Source organism: Callithrix jacchus, chromosome 14 (genome assembly GCF_049354715.1).
Source record: "Callithrix jacchus isolate 240 chromosome 14, calJac240_pri, whole genome shotgun sequence".
Classification (NCBI taxonomy): domain Eukaryota; kingdom Metazoa; phylum Chordata; class Mammalia; order Primates; family Cebidae; genus Callithrix; species Callithrix jacchus.
Genome location: NC_133515.1, coordinates 99,556,039 through 99,572,879, shown reverse-complemented (window position 1 = coordinate 99,572,879; position 16,841 = coordinate 99,556,039). Strand labels below are relative to the sequence as shown.

Below are 16,841 nucleotides of genomic sequence, written 5' to 3'. Positions count from 1 at the left end.
CCAATTAAACACAGAAAGTCTCAAAATTCAGAAGCTCAAGTTAGGTTTGTCTTACTGAAAATTTAGTTCTATACCCATTTATGAAACCAAACATTTAGCTTGGCTACCCTATAAAATGCAAGTGACTTCTGTTATCAAATAACAAAATTAAAGGGGAGAAATCACTGGAAGTAAAAAACGTCAGGTTTCCAGTAACTCTCAATGTAGATGGCAAATACACAGGGGAGTGGCCTATGTGGATGGGATACAGTTGTTGGAAGAACTGTGCAACATCAGTACAGCCCAAACTAGCAAGGAAAGAAAGAAGGGAAGAAGCATCTACTAAGGCCCTTCTGTGTGAGGGCACTTAATATATAGTACTAGTTCTCTGAGTTAGATATCATACTCATTTTAAAGATGAAAAAAATAAGGTCCAGAGGGTTAAAAGAGGAGAATAAATTCCTCCTTGAATATTCCCAGTGCCCATCTGGCTCAGTGAGCCATATGGAACATCAGGAATAATCAGATGACAAGAATATTATAGATATTAAAGATAAGTACGCACAAAAGGAGGAAATTAAGAAGTCAACAAAGAATCAGAACAGTTTCTTCTCCCTGAACTTGAACCTTTCTATATCCACCTACTATTCCACTAAATATGAGAACAAATGGTTACTAACCTGTGACCAGGATGATAAATTGCTGTGTTGATTCCATGAGGATAATGACTAGTGAAGCTGAAACAGTGACTTTCTTGGTAGCTCTGATTTGTTCCAACACTAAATTTAAGAAGGTAAGTAAGAAGTAAATACCATTAAACCACAATGAATACCACTAAATACCCAAAAACATGTCTAGAATTTAAAAGACAGACAACACCAAATATTGCTGAGGATATAAAACAACCAGAACTCTGTTATGTTATAATGAGAAGGTAATTGATAAAACCACTTGGTAAAAAGCATGGAAGTTTTTTATAAAAATAAACTATATCCACCCTATGACCCAGCAATCCCACCTGAAGACATTGACCCAAGGGAAATGAAAATGTATATCCATAAAGACATGTACAAGAATGGTTGTAACAGCATTATTTGCAGTAGCCCAGAAGTGGAAACACGGTTCTATCAATAGAAGAATGGATTTTTTAAATCATGAGCTATTCATACAATAAAATACTAATCATCAATAAAAAGGAATAAACTTTTTACACTTTAAAAATATAAATCTCAAAATATGATGACTGAAGGAAGACTTAGACACAAGAGTACATACTACAATTATTCCTAGGTATCCTTGGTGGACTGGATCCCGGATGCTCAGAGGATAACAGAATCTGCAAATGTTCAAGTCCTTGGTATAAAACGGCAGGCATAGTATTTTCATCCAACCTACACGCATCCTCCTGTATACTTCGAATCATCTCTAGATTCCTTATAATAGCCAATACAATGTAAATGCTATATAATGGTTGTTATACTGTATTGCTCAGGCAATAATGACAAGAAAAAAAGTCTGTACATGTTCAATACAGATACAATTTTTGAATATTCTCAATCCACAGTTGATCAAATCTACAAACACAGAACCGATAGATATAGAGGGATGACTATATGTTATTCCATTAACATACATTATTAGAATGGGCAAAACTAATCTGTGATTTTTAAAAAAATCAATAATAGTTGTTCTGGGAGTGGATATGGAAAGAGAATTAATGGGAAGGGGCATGAGGGAACTTTCTAGTATGATGGTAATGTTCCATATCTTGACAGAGGTTTGAATTGCACAAATGTATGCGTTTGTCATAACTCACTATCTGGTATAATTAAGATGTATGTATTTCACTATATGCAAATTTTACCTCAAAAGAAAGAAAACTATAAGCAAATATTAAACTCTAATCAATAATATGCATGCTAAAGCATTTGAGTACTGATCTCCAACTTACTACGAAATAATTAACAGCTGGACAGAGGGATGGATATATGAATAGAAATATGATATAGCAAGCAGAGAAAATCATAATTGTAAAATCCAAGTGGAAGCAACGGGGGTTCACTACACCATTCTTTCAACTTCCCTATTATATTGACAATTTTTCATAATAGAAAGAAAGAAAAAAAAAAGCAATACCAAAGTCTGACATTAAACCAGAAAAATAAACAATATTTCAAACATGGCTTCCCAAAGTACATTTTTACCTTACAAGGTAACTTCTAAGTTCTCCTCGGTAATTGATGACCAGCAGTTCTGCAGACCACTGTGCACTTGCTTTGTATTCTAAAAACATCAACCCAGCAATGGCGTAGCTTAGGTCACCCACAAAACTAGAAGCCTACAGAAGAGGGAAAAATTAAGTTACTGAAAAAACACTAGATAACAGTTAACACATGCATAATTGGAGAATAAATGATACACTAGCTTCAGGCACACCTTATGTAAGATAACCTCATAATTTCTCTGTATACTCAAAAATCATGCAAGTCAGACTGCCTAGATCTAGACACCCAAATCTAGGTCAGCCCTCTCAGATACAAGCTGAAACCACAGCAGCCCCTTTGAAAATGTTCACCTACATAGTAAATTTCTATTCAGATATTATGCCGATTGCAGAAAAAAATGAAGATAATGCCACCACTCAGACTCAAAAACCTCTAAGAGCTTGTTTAAAGATATGAGCTTCCAAATGTTAATTTCCACTGCCAGCAGCAGATTGTGCTACAGTCTCCAGTTTCCATCTGCCTAATCGGCAACCTAAAGAAAAGGACACATAAAATACTCACTCGTTTGTTAACCTTTCTCAATCAGCAAAACACCAGGCCAAACTGTTAAAGACGTGAAGGCCTGAACACCTTGGGAAGCTCACAAAATAAAGTTCATCACCCTTGAAGGGGATCTGAATATGCCAACCCAAAATATGCTACTCTGGCATAAGGATTATTTTGAGCTGAAGGCAACTGAGAATCAACAGATGCAGGAAAAATTATTTGCCCTTCCCTTAACTGCCTAAAAACAAGGCATAAATTTCTCTTTGTAAAAGTGCTCCTCAGTACCAGGAGGAGGAGATGTACTCAGCACTGGAAATCAGAAGTCATACCAAGATGAGTCTGAGTAAAGAGACCTTATTAAAATCCCTTTCTTACATTAGTAACTCCCATGCATTTCTTAAGTCACTTTCCCACAATTTACCACCTCAAAAAGCCAAAATTCCCTTTCTTTTGTCTAATCACTTCTCAACAATTTATATTCCTTTATTAAAATGGTATATAAGTCTGGATGGGGTGGCTCGCATCTGTAATCCCAACACATTGAGAGGCCAAGGCAGAAGGACCACTTGAAGCCAGGAGTCCAAGACAAGCCTGGACAGCATTGCAAGATCCTGTCTCTACAAAAAATTTAAAAGATTAGCCAGGTGTGGCTGCACTATGATCTCCAGCCTGGGCAATAGCAAGACTCAATATTTAAAAAAAGAAAACATAGTATATAAGCCTGAGTCTAACCACTTCTTTGAGTTTTCACATCTTTTCTGAGACGCTCCCTGTACATGTAAAAATATAAATAAAAATGACAACTTTTCTCCTGTTCATCTGTCTTTTGTCAGTTTGATTTGCAGGCCCCTAGCTGCTAAATTTAAGCAGACAGAGAAAAAGGTTTTCCTCCCAAACACCCTGAATGGTTCCTCATTTTCTAGAACCACATAATGAACACTTTATATATGGCTAGTCTGAATCGAGATATGTCATAAATATAAAAATACACATCAAATTTCAAAGACTTAAAATCAAAGAAGGAGCACAAAATATCACATTAATAATGTTTATATTGATTATATGTTGAAATAATAATATTTTGGATATATTGGATAAAATAAAATATGGTATTAAATAAATAAATTTCACTTTTTTTAGTTTCTCACTGTAGTTATTATTGTTAAACTTCACCTGTCATTATTGTATATGTGAGCAAATACAATTTAATATTACATTTGAGTACATATACAGCTCACATTGTATTTCTTTCAGCCAGAAATAGTCTAGAAAATAATAATCCAGATTCCTTAGTTTGGCTAAGACTTCCATAATAAAAGAACAACACATATTTTTAGTCTCTCCAATCATTATTTCTGAAAAAAAATAATTCTCTATATCATTGGTTTTCAACTCGAGCTTCTCATTAGAATTGGCTGAAAAGCTTATAAACAATATTAATACCAAGGCCCTACTCAGATCAAATGAATCAGAATCTCTGCGAGTTGCAGCCAGGCAGTCTGGCAATTTTTTTTTTTTTTCTTTTCCTTATAAAGCTCCCCAGGTGATTCTAAAATACAGCCAGAGTGAGAACCACCGTTCTGGCTGACCCTATATCTTGTTCAGTTGACAAAGGAGGATGCAAACTAAAGAGCACTAGATTCCTAGAAGAGACACTATTAACTGAATTGTCATGCAAAAGTCATTTTGTTCCCACTCAATCTTAGTTTTCTAGACAAAATGAGAACAATACCTGCCCAACCTACTCAAAGGGCTGTGAATATAAGATCATAATATATATCAAAGGCATTAATAAAATAGTACACAAATACAAATCGCTACTATCACTTTTTTTCTCCACTCCCTTTTCCATTTCTATTTCCTGTAGGGTAACAAGTTCTAATTCCTCTTGAAGTTGTTCCTGTTGCAACAGCCTATTGACTTCTTTTTGTCACTGGAACTTTAAAACAACTTTCTGTATTTATATTTAGTGTTTACTTACTACCATGTGGTTTACATCTGGATAGTGTATTACAAAATACAAGGAATAAATGTTGCATGTACACAGATCTCTAACTAGATTCTGGGCATCTAAAGTTCACAGCTTATTATTCTGATTTATATTTGTATTATTCCCCCCTCTTCACACTCTCTTATTCAAGTACCTATACATACATGACACTGAAAAAACTATGTTATCAATTTAAGCTATGTACATACCGGGGAAATGACAAAGAGTTCACTTCCCATGAGATCAAATACCCTCACAGTTCCTGTGCTTTCAGCATAGGCCAGCAGGGTACAATCATAACTCCATGCGACCCGTCTCCACTGGGGTTTCGGGTCTTTTGGAACTAGAACAAAAGATAAGAGGTGCTTTTAACAATATATTACAAAGACAGTTAACACTTTTACTAACTTCAACTGAAGTAAGAATTCAACTATATTAATTACATCATCTGCTAATAATCTCTAATAATGCTTCCCTCAATAAAAAAGAGCAGTTTCCAGAAACACTTCAAGTTAAGAGTGGGAAATACAAACCACTGCAATATGGTTCTATTTTAGAAGCAAAGTCTAGTGCTGCATGGTCTGATGAGTGCTGAGCATGCCCTGGTCCAGTAAAGGCCCAGGAATAATACACTTCAAAATATTTACAATATTGAGAGAGATCTAAAGCATACAGAATGGGCAGACAATATTAATAATTCCAATCCAATGAGTTCAGTTCCTCCAAAAGCAAAAAATAAAAACTGCAACTTGATCTTTTAAATACATCAAATATAGATGCCAAGATACAAATTGGGACGATGCTAACATTGTATTGGAAAGAGGGAGAAAATGGATATACATACATACATATATATACATACATATACATACATACACATACATACATATTGAGAGAGGCAGGTAAATCAAGAACTCATGAGTCAATCACACAATTTCAAGATTTTGATAATCAACACCTTAATAATTCTAACAACTCAACAACTGAATTTTTTCTGCTTTAAATTTTCTGTACAATAGAGAGAAAGGCTATCAGTTGCAAAAGAAGAAAAAGAGGATGTGAAACTCTAAACTGTGTTAGATTTCAGATTTTTTATTGTTTTGTTTTTTTCCTTCGGTTTCCTCTTATTAGAATCCCAGAACTGAAGAGTTAGGTAGATAGATAAGCGTTCTTCCTTTCCCAGCAAGAATCCAAAATGATTAGGGCCTCAAGGTGACACCATGAGTCAAGAGTAGAACAAAACCCAGAACATCAGCATCCTGTCTTCACATGCAGTGCACGCTTCATTACAATACATGGCCTCTTCACCAGTGCCTTAGGATTGCCTCAACAATGCTCCAGAAATATACGGTCTCTTCTCTATGCCTCTGCTACTATCCCAGCTCAGGTCTTGCTTGGCCTACTAACTGGTCTTCCACCATCAGTCTCTTCTCTTCTATTCCTTCCTCCATACTATCAGATGATATATTTCTAAAATAACAAGATAAACAGATCACTAAAATCACTAAATGGTCCTCCATTTCCAACAGAATCAAGTCCAAGCTCTTCAATATATATGTGAGACATGGCAAGGTTTCTCTTCTAACGGCCTGCTCAACCTTTTATTCTTTAATTCCCAGTACCCACCCCCTTTCTTCTCCTTTTCTTCTTTCTGACTTCACTACATGCCCGGGCATGCCACAGTACCAGTGGCATTATCACCACCAGCTCAGATTCCTTTCCTTACTTGGGCGAAGACTAGCTCTCTAACTGGCCACAACAACCCTTCCTCCTCTCCCCTCTCGCCCATCACTCATCCACCTTATCTAAGAAAGTTTAAATGTTTAGCCAATCGGGTCTAGTTTAAATTGTGCAGTCTGACCTCAGCCAAAGGTAGGAGTCCTGTTAAAAATAAAAGCTTCTACTCTGCTTTGTTGTGCATGCTCTCGTGGCAACTAGCCATACAGGAGACACCTCCTGCGCAGGAACAAATTTACTTTGCTGAGAAGTCCTTTGTCTAAGTGCTCACTTTTCCTTACAACTCCAAGCCTTATTTGTAACATATATTGAAAGGTCCTCCACAAAAGACCCCACTGTGGCTTTCCAGCTTTGCCTTCTACCAATTCTTGGGTCATATACCTAATAACCCATTCATACCACAACAACCTGACAAATGAGCAAATATGTGCCTCTTATACATACTGCTGCTCTACTAGACTGTTTATCTCCAATCTTCTTATCCTTCCAGGTCTAGTTGTTACCTCCTCCTCCCTTGATACTTTTGAAAACTGGCTGCTCTGTGCCACCAAATATGCTGTACATACCTCTTTCATAGCATTTATAACATCATATTGTTGTTTACATAACTATTTGCCCCACAAGTCTCTGAGCTCCTTGAAATCAGAGACAATGTCTTATTCAACATTCCACTCCCAGGCCTGGAACACAGTGATTAACATTTCACTAACGAGTGACATCTACGTCTCTCAGAAAAAAGTCTCTATTAACAGGGCAAGGTAATGGTAGAGTTTACCACCCGTCCAGGACTACCAATGAAATGTGAACTGTATAACAGAAGTCATCTATCTACCTAAAAGGAATAATGGGTAGAGTTCAGACTTCCCTTTACTTCTGTAATATACATTTTGGGGAATATATGGGGAAAGGCCACCAGACATCAATGAGTTTCTTCATTTTGACTATTTATCAATAGGTTAAAAGTATACAAAAAAAATCCCAAAGAGGTCATTCGGCATGGATAAGTCTAATGAATTTTATTAAAGCTTAATAAGATACTGCATATACTCTGGAAAAGCCATTTTTGCAAGTGGGAATAATTTTTTTAAAAAAAATCACTTCCCTGTCTTTAGACTGCTAAAATAAAAAATCAAACTTTGAAGCAGACATAGGTACAAAATGATAACAAAAGAATAAAAAACTGGCATATGCATAGATGCTACATAAAAACCAGCAAGATGACAATTTTGCCCTGAAAAATATTTATGTGCTAAGGAAACACTGCAATCTGATAACAGACTTTTCCTCTTATTTCATTTTGATAAGATAAATAGATTCTATGCACTGCATTGCATTGGAAAGGGATTTGTTTTTGCTATTATTTCTAGTCACAACCAGTAACTCCAGAAAACTCAGCATGTGTTTTGACCCAGATAAAAATACGTTTTCATTACAAGATAAGATTTCACATAACAATGTGAAACTAAAGACTTTTTTCCAGTTGCCCGTGTGTCTTGGGAAAGGAATAAACAGTACAGATTTTTACAAAGCAAGTGTCAATGAAGTTGTCTGAAAAGTATGCAGGAAAACACTGATGGTAAACATTAACCAGCAAATTGACAACCGACAGGTGCACGGTGAAAGAGTTCATACCCCACTCACATTTCCATCAGCTGTAGCTCCTTAAATCTGCCCAGTTGCCAAGCTCTTTCCCACCTCGGAGCTTTTGTGGATGCTGTTTTCTAAGCCTGGAACACTCTTCCTCACACTCCACTGGCTTTTTTTTCCATCTTTCAAGCTTCACTTTAAATAGCATTTCCTTAGAAGGCACTCTGTGACCACCCTAGGTAGCCTCTAAGCCCCACTATTTTTCACCAGCCCAATGATTTCATTTCCTTCACAGCTCTTACATCAAATAATTATACATTTGCTTGTTGTATTATTCCGTTTTAACACTGCTGATAAAGGCATATCTGAGACTGGGCAATTTACAAATGAAAGAGGATTAATTGAACTTACAGTTCCTCGTGGCTGGGGAAGCTGCACAATCATGGCAGAAGGCAAGGAGAAGCAAGATCCACCTTGCAATGATGGCAGCAGGCAACGAGAGAATGAGGAAGACACAAAAGCGAAAACCCCTGATAAAACCATCAGATCTTGTGAGACTTATTCCGTATCACAAGAACAGTACGTGGAAAACTGCCCCCATGATTCAATTACCTCCTACCAGGTCCCTCCCACAACATGTGAAAGTTACAGGAGTACACTCCAAAATAAGATTTGGGTGAGGACACAGAGACAAACCATATCATTTGTCAGACTTTTTATTGTCTGCCTTATTTGTGAATCTCCAAACTCCAAAATGTCAGGAGCTGTGTCCATTTTGTTCATAATGTTTATGACCAGTGCCTAACACTCTGGTGGGACACAGCAAATACCCAAATGCTCAAGGAGAAGACTTCAATCCAGTGCCCATTCACCCAAACTAGAATTGGAAATGAGCAAGGATTTAAAAATAAGAAACACTGTGTTCTAGTCTCAGTGCTATCACAAGACAGCTGGGTATGACCCTGGGTATAGCCTCGGTTTCCTCATTTTCAAAGTGAATTCAGTGAACAATCTCTCACGTATATACATTCTTTACATCCAAGTCAAGAACCAGTGAGCAAGAGCAAACTAGTGGGAACAGAAAGACATTAGAGAAGCCAAATATGTAAATATTTAATAGTGTCACTAAAAGAACACATGAGCAAAACCTTAACAATTCCACAATAAGAAAGGCCTAAATATGATAGGAAACTCTGAATTTATAAAGAAAAAAGTGGAAAATGGTGGAGGGAGAGAAAGTATAAACATGATAAGAAACTCTGAATTTATAAAGAAAAATGTGACAAATGGAGGGACGGAGGGAGGGAAAGGAGGAGGAAATTCTCCATGAAAAAAGATACCACAACAAATTTAAAACAAATAAATTGGGTAAAAACAATAGCCATAAACTTTTCAAATTTGAAAAAAAATCTACAAAACTACTTATCTAGTATCTTAATGAACTTAAAGCAAGATAAACTCAAAAGCCATCAAGGCACATGATAATCTGCATCTGACAACCAATAATAAAGAGAAAATTTTAAAGTAGACAAACAAAAGAAAGACACCTTACATCTAAGAAAACAATAGCAATGATTCTCAATTTCTTGTCAAAAACAAAACAATGATATCTGTAAAGAGCTAAAAGGATCAGGTGCGGGTGGCGCACGCCTGTAAGCCCAGCACTTTGGGAGGCTGAGGCAGGCGGATCACAAGGTCAGAGTTTGAGACCAGCCTGTCCAATATGGTAAAACCCCATCTCTACTAAAAAATACAAAAATAAGCCGGGCATAGTGGCGCGCACCTGTAGTCCCAGCTGCTCAGGTGGCTAAGGCAGGAAAATCACTTGGACCCAGGATGCAGTGAGTTGAGATTGTGCCACTGCACTCCAGCCTGGGTGACAGAGTAAGACTCCTAAAAAAAAAAAAAAAAAAAAAAAAAAAAGATTAACCTAGATTTTTCTCAGATAAAACATTTTATAGAGAACACATGGACACAGGGAAGGGAGCACTACACACTGGGGTCTATGGGGGGGAATAGGGGAGGGACTGCGGGGTGGGGGAGCTGGAGAGGGATAGCATGGGGAGAAATGCCAAATGTGGGTGAAGGGGAGGAAGGCAGCAAAACACACTGCCACGTGTGTACCTATGCAACTATCTTGCATGTTCTGCACATGTACCCCAAAACCTAAAATGCAATTAAAAAAACCTTTTATAAAGACAAAAACAAACATTGAGAAAATTTGTTATCAACAGTTCTTGGCAGGGTACAGTGGCTCATGCCTGTAATTCAAGTACTTTGGGAGGCCAAGGTAGGAGAATTGCTTGAATCTAGGAGGTCAAGACCAGCTTGGGCAACATAGGGAGACCCATCTCTACAAAAAATGTTGAAAACTAGCAAAGCATGGGAGCCCGAGACACAAAGGTGTCAGTGAGCCCAGATTCCAGCCTGGATGATAATAATAATAAAGTCCTGCCTTATAAGAATGTCAAGTTCTTCAAGCTGGAAAAAAAGAAACACTATCAAATGCAAATTCAATTTCATGCATACACAAAAAAATGAAAGAAAGGGAAAGTGAGGTAAATATGAAAGATTGTCCTTCTCATACAATTTCTTAAAAAGTTACCTGACACAGCCAGGCGAGGTGGATCATGCCTATAAACCCAGCACAATTAGGAGGCTGAGGTGGCAGATCACTTGAGGCCAGAAGTTTGAGATGAGCCTGACCAACAAGACAAACCCCATCCCTATTAAAATACAAAAATTAGCTGGTTATGGTGGTACACACCTATAATACCAGCTACCTGGGAGGCTGAGGCATCAGAACTGCTTGAACCCAGGAGGTGGAGGTTGCAGTAAGCCGAGATCATGTCCGTGCACTCCAGCCTGAGTGACAGAGCAAGAATGACTGGCCAAAAAAAAAAAAAAAAAAAAAAAACCTATATCCAATACCTGCACTATACCCAAGAACCAAATTTTTTTAAATGTGAAATATTCATGAAGACAGAATATATGCTAGGCCATAAATCAAGCCTCAATAAGCAAAAAAGGTTAAAATCATGTTGTATATGATCTCCAGCCACAACAGAATTAAATTAGATGTAATTAACAAAAAGATGCTTATATTAGAACCGGCTTAAATGCTTAAATGTTTACATACAAAAAAAGTTTAAAATCAGTGATCTAAATGTCCACCGTACATCTAGAAAAATGAGAGCAAATTAAATCCTGTACACAGAATAAAGGAACTAATAAGGGCAAAAATCAAAGTAAGCAAAAAAAGAAATCTATAAAACCCATTTTTTTTCCTTTAAGAATATTTAATGCATAAAACTCTCGCCTGACTGATTTAAGAGAAAAGAGAAAAATACCAAGTACAAATCTGAAAACTGATAGAGGGGACATCAGTACAGAGCCTACAGACAGTAGAAGGGTAATAGGGAATATCATAAACATTAAGCCAATAAGTCTACAATTTAGGGAAAAATTCCAAAAAAAATGAAAATAAGAGGAAAGTGAAATTTTAAAAAGCCTTTTTGATCTATTTTAATTAAATTAAAAATTTTAGATTGATTGATTTAAAGGCTGCTTACAAGAAAACTCCCAGTTTCACTGGTGAATTCCATCAAACATTTAAGGAAGGAATAATTCAATTCTACCAAAACAGTTTCGGAAAATTTAAAAAATGATGAAACACTTGCCAACTCATCTTTTGGAACCAGCACTATTCCAATACCAAACCAGAAAGACGTTACAAAAGAGCAATCTAGATACCAATATCCTTCATGAACACAGATGCAATAATCTGCTACCTATGTTTCATACAATTATATGCACAAATGCATGATGATTTTTTTTTGCTGGTGGAATCAAATATACTATCAAGTTGCTTGCTGCTCAGAGATCAAGTTTATAGGCATTTCCTGGATTATCTGGATAGCTAGGAGACCTAAGTCCTAACACCCAAGATACTACCCAGTAGAACAGATCAAAAAAGATACTCTGGAAAGTGCTTCTTAAACTTCAACCTAAAAACAACTCTTTTTTAACAACCTATATTTAAGTACAGAAATCAGATTATAAAACACTTTATTTTCATAGAATATATCTACAGTAACAGGTAGTTACAGAAAAACATCTGAAACAATTGATAATAAAATGTAAATAGTATTTATCCCTTGGTGCTGAACTTATTTTTCTTTTCTACTTTTTGCTCATTTTTAGTTTCTAAAGTTTCTACTAAGAATGTGTATTATTTTTTTCTTTTTTTTTGAGATGGAGTTTCGCTCTTGTTACCCAGGCTGGAGTGCAATGGCACAATCTCAGCTCACCACAACCTCTGCCTCCTGGGTTCAGGCAATTCTCCTGCCTCAGCCTCCTGAGTAGCTGAAAGAGAAAATAGTCATCATATAATCTGAGGATCCTGAATCACAGTTCTGGAACAAAATGGTTCATTTCAAGTCTGGGTGTTTCAACCAGGTGTGGTGGCTCACACCTATAATTCTAGCACTCTGGGAGGCCAAGGCAGGTGGATCACTTGAAGTCAGGAGTTTGAGACCAGACTGACCAACACAGTGAAACCTTGACTCTACTAAAAATATGAAGTCAGCCAGGCATGGTGGCAGGCATCTATAATCTCAACTACTGGGGAGGCTAAGGTAGGATAATCACTTGAACCCAGAAGGTGAAGGGTGCAGTAAGGCGATATCACATCACTGCATTCCAGCCTGGGTGACAGAGCCAGACTCCATCATGAAACAAAACAAAACAAAAAAAATCCAGGTGTTTCAAACAGTCTATCCTTCCCAACCTTTTTCATGTTAACACATATAGAGAAAATCATATTTGTATGGCATGTAACAGTAAATTCATGAGGCTGCTGGAAGCCAGAGGCAACCAGTAGAAGCTGAGGCTGTCAGAGTGCCCAGTCAGCCACTGGAGGGCTGATGGGACCTCACATACCTGTCGTAGGCAAGTTGCTGCACACAATTAGGAAACTCGCATTTATGGTATCTCAAAATCAAAAATATGAAAAAAATCTGTTGATGAACAACACAGTACAACTCTTTTTAAAAACTCTAATTTCATGTGCTATTTTTAGGTCATTATTCAAGTAGAAAGAGAAAACTGAATTACTATTTATGGCCTAATGAACAGAGCCAAAACAAGTTACAATCCACATTTAAAACACTCAAATGGCAGGTATTTTATAAAACAATAATTGAAAAATATCAGAGTAGAACCAAATAGCTCCTATTTCAGTTGGTAGACTCTGCAATATGTAGTTTCAAAAATGCATTAACAACAATCTGGCTCCTTTTCTCCAGGCACACACATGAAATATTATTTGGCATATGGGAGTTATTCCCATAAAGATGAGTCAGATAACAAGCAAATGATCATTACCTCGCATTATACAAAATGGAAAGAAGCCATTGATGTAGAATTAAGGTCATAAATTCACACATTCAGAAGCCAACAAAATAAAACATTAGCTCTCAAAGTATTATTTTCTTATCCTTGCTGCCCCATTAACTGTACACGCTAAAAACTCTGACAAATATTATAATCTGTATAAAATACAGAAGGGTAAAGCCTCCCATTTTCATGTTAATTTGTAGAATTCTCAGTTTACTTACTGGTTAGGAGCAGGTGTCTAATGCCAAAGCTCAAAAGAACCCTGTCTATGTGAATCACTCCAACACTCTAAGCACGCTCCTCAGAAACCTATCTTAGGCCCCCCAAGCGCTCACTCAATGAAAGGGCTACACTGGGAAAAAGGCAACTGAATACCCCCCAAATTATTCTTCTGGATACTTCTTGACCTTTATACATTATTTAAGCAAGTCCTGATCTACTCTAATAAGCACTGGTGATGAAACTACAAAAGGTATATTCAAAAAGGGCTAGAGCCCCAAGCTTTAGATATTCACACTTACACACTATCGCCCCTTCGAGTACTCCCAAAAGGGTTAGGCAAACAGGTCTTTTTTTTTTTTTTTTTTGAGGAGTCTCCCTCTGTCACACAGGCTGGAGGGCAGTGGCACAACCTCTGCTCACTGCAACCTCCACTTCTCAGATTCAAGCAATTATGCTTCAGTCACCTGAGTAGCTGGAACTATAGGCGACCGCCACCATGCCCGGCTAATTTTTTATACTTTTTTTGAGACAGAGTTTCATTCTTGTTACCCAGGCTGGAGTGCAATGGCGTGATCTCGGCTCACCGCAACCTCCGCCTCCTGGGTTCAGGCGATTCTGCTGCCTCAGCCTCCTGAATAGCTGGGATTACAGGTATGTGCCACCATGCCCAGCTAATTTTTTGTATTTTTAGTAGAGACGGGGTTTCACCATGTTGACCAGGATGGTCTCGATCTCTTGACCTCATGATCCACCCACCTCGGCCTCCCAAAGTGCTGGGATTACAGGAGTGAGCCACCATGCCCAGTTGGCAAACAGGTCTTCCTATCCACCCTTATTGCTCTATTCTTGCTATGTATGCACATGTATACATAAGGAATAAAAAATATTAATGCCATGACAATTATCCACAAATTTATATATGGATCACTATAATATGTATGATATAGACAGTACTATATATAATATATATACATACTCTTGAAAATTTCTAAAGTTAAGCAAGAAATAGGCAAACATACTTTGTTAGTAAATTCATTGATCCATAAAAAGCATTTGAACAGCTCCCAAGTGCCATTACCCACTTGATAGGGTCAAATACTATGTGCCTACAGTGTGTCAGGCATCATGCTAGCACGAAAAAAAACATTTTTTATGTTGGGTTAAGATATAAGCTCTAACGTCAAATAATTTACAATCTAATTGGGAATCAGACAAGCAAATCAACAATTTAAAAAGGAAAGCAAGCAAGATGTGGTGGCTCACGCCTATAATCCCAGCACTTTGGTAGGCAAGGCATGTGGATCACCTGAGGTCAGGAGTTTGAGATCAGCCTCGCCAACATTGTGAAACCCCATCTCTACTAAAAATACAAAAAATAGTTGGGTGTGGTGGCACACACCTGTAATCCCAGCAACTTAGGAGGCTGAGGCAAGGGAATCACTTGAATATAGGAGGTAGAGGTTTCAGTGAGCCGAGATCGCACCACTGCACTCCAACCTGTGTGACAAAGCAAGACTTCATCTCAAAAAATATACATAAATAAATAAAAAAGGAAAGCAGACTAGCTAAGTGTTGTGATACAGGCACAGGTATAATTAATTCAATATACAGGTAGGAGCTTCTGAGCAAAAGGAACTATCTGTACCAAGGCATGAAGAACCCAATAGGGCTAGAAAATTGTTCACTGTTTTGTACTAGAACGTAAGACATATGGCAGGGAACTCTCACAGGATAGACAGGCTGACTGTGAAAAGTCTTTTATCCTAAATTAGAAAACATGAACTGTATTCCAGTCAATAGCAAACAACTGACAGATTTTAGGCAGAATCATAGTAACAGTACCTATAACAATAGCTTGACATCTCCTAAGTACTCATGATGCCTCAGACATTATGCCGAGAGTTTAATATACATTAATTCACATAATTTTCCCACAACTCAATTTATAAAATTACGACCATTTTATAGATAATGAAACCGAGGCTCAGAGAGGTAAAGTAACTTGCCCAGGATTACTAGGAATCTACAAAGCAGTTAAGTCAGATGTGAAGGGTTACCTGCTAGAATAGTTTTTTGTTTTGTTTTGCTTTTTGAGATGGAGTCTCGTTCTGTCACCAGGCTGGAGCATACTGGCGCAATCTCAGCTCACTGCAACCTCTGCCTCCTGGGTTCAAGCGATTCTCCTGTCTCAGCCTCCCAAGTAGCTGGGACTACAGGCACTACCACATCCAGCTAAATTTTTTTATATTTTTAGTAGAGACAGAGTTTCACCATGTTGGCCAGGATGGTCTAGATCTCTTGACCTTGAGATCCGCCAACCTAGGCTTCCCAAAGTGCTGGGATTACAGCCGTGACCAACTACGCCCAGCCCTTTTTTTTTTTTTTTAAATGATCAATTTGCCAAGCAGTATAAAGTGTGGATTACTAAAGGGCATACAAGAAAACCTTGTCAGCAGACTGTTGCAAGAAACCAAGTAAGAAATGTTGAGAGCCTAAACTAAGCCTATGATGGTAGAAGTACACAGTGGAAGAAAAGAGCTATTTCAACAGGTTGAGCACTGTAGCTCACACCTGCAATGTCAAGCACTTTGGGGGGCCAAGGTGGGAGGATCACTTGAACCCATGAGGGCAAGACCAGACTGGGCAACATGGCAAACCCCTGTATCTATAAAAATTTTTAAAAATTAGCTGAGCATGGTGTCATGTACCTGTAGTCCCAGCTACCTGGGAAACTTAGGTGGGAGGATCACCTGAGCCCAGGAGGTTAAGGCTGCAGTGAGTCACCATCATGCCACTGCACCCCAGACTGAGCAAAAGACTGAGACCCTGTCTCAAAGAAAAAAAAATTTTCAATGAATATATAAATAAATAAACAGACTCCCAAGGCTTCGTAAACTTAAGTTAAAAGTGACTCTTCGCTATCATGGCACTTAGTACAATTACAATGAATTATTTGTCATCTCTGTCTTAAAGGCTAGGCACAGTGACGCACACCTATAATCCCAGCACTTTGGGAGGCTGAGGCAGGAGGATTACAGGAGTTTGAGGCCAGCCTCGGCAATAAGGCAAGACACCCATCTCTGCAAATAATTTAAAAATAATAAAAAGTTATCCGGACGTACTGATGCATGCCTGTGGTCTCAGCTTCTCAGGAGGCT

General features: G+C 37.8%; 1 protein-coding gene across 6 annotated transcripts in view; it reads right to left on the bottom strand.

The window, feature by feature from the left end:
* NBAS (NBAS subunit of NRZ tethering complex) overlaps window positions 1-16,841 on the bottom strand; it is a 454,285-nt gene that overhangs the window by 398,050 nt on the left and 39,394 nt on the right. For all 6 annotated transcript variants that reach the window (XM_078349936.1, XM_054245191.2, XM_054245193.2 and 3 more), the window contains 3 exons: window positions 4,950-5,083; window positions 2,184-2,317; window positions 660-758 (listed from right to left, as the gene is read on the bottom strand). In XM_078349936.1, the coding sequence (XP_078206062.1) occupies window positions 660-758; window positions 2,184-2,317; window positions 4,950-5,083 (367 nt within the window). The remainder of the gene's footprint in view (window positions 1-659; window positions 759-2,183; window positions 2,318-4,949; window positions 5,084-16,841) is intronic.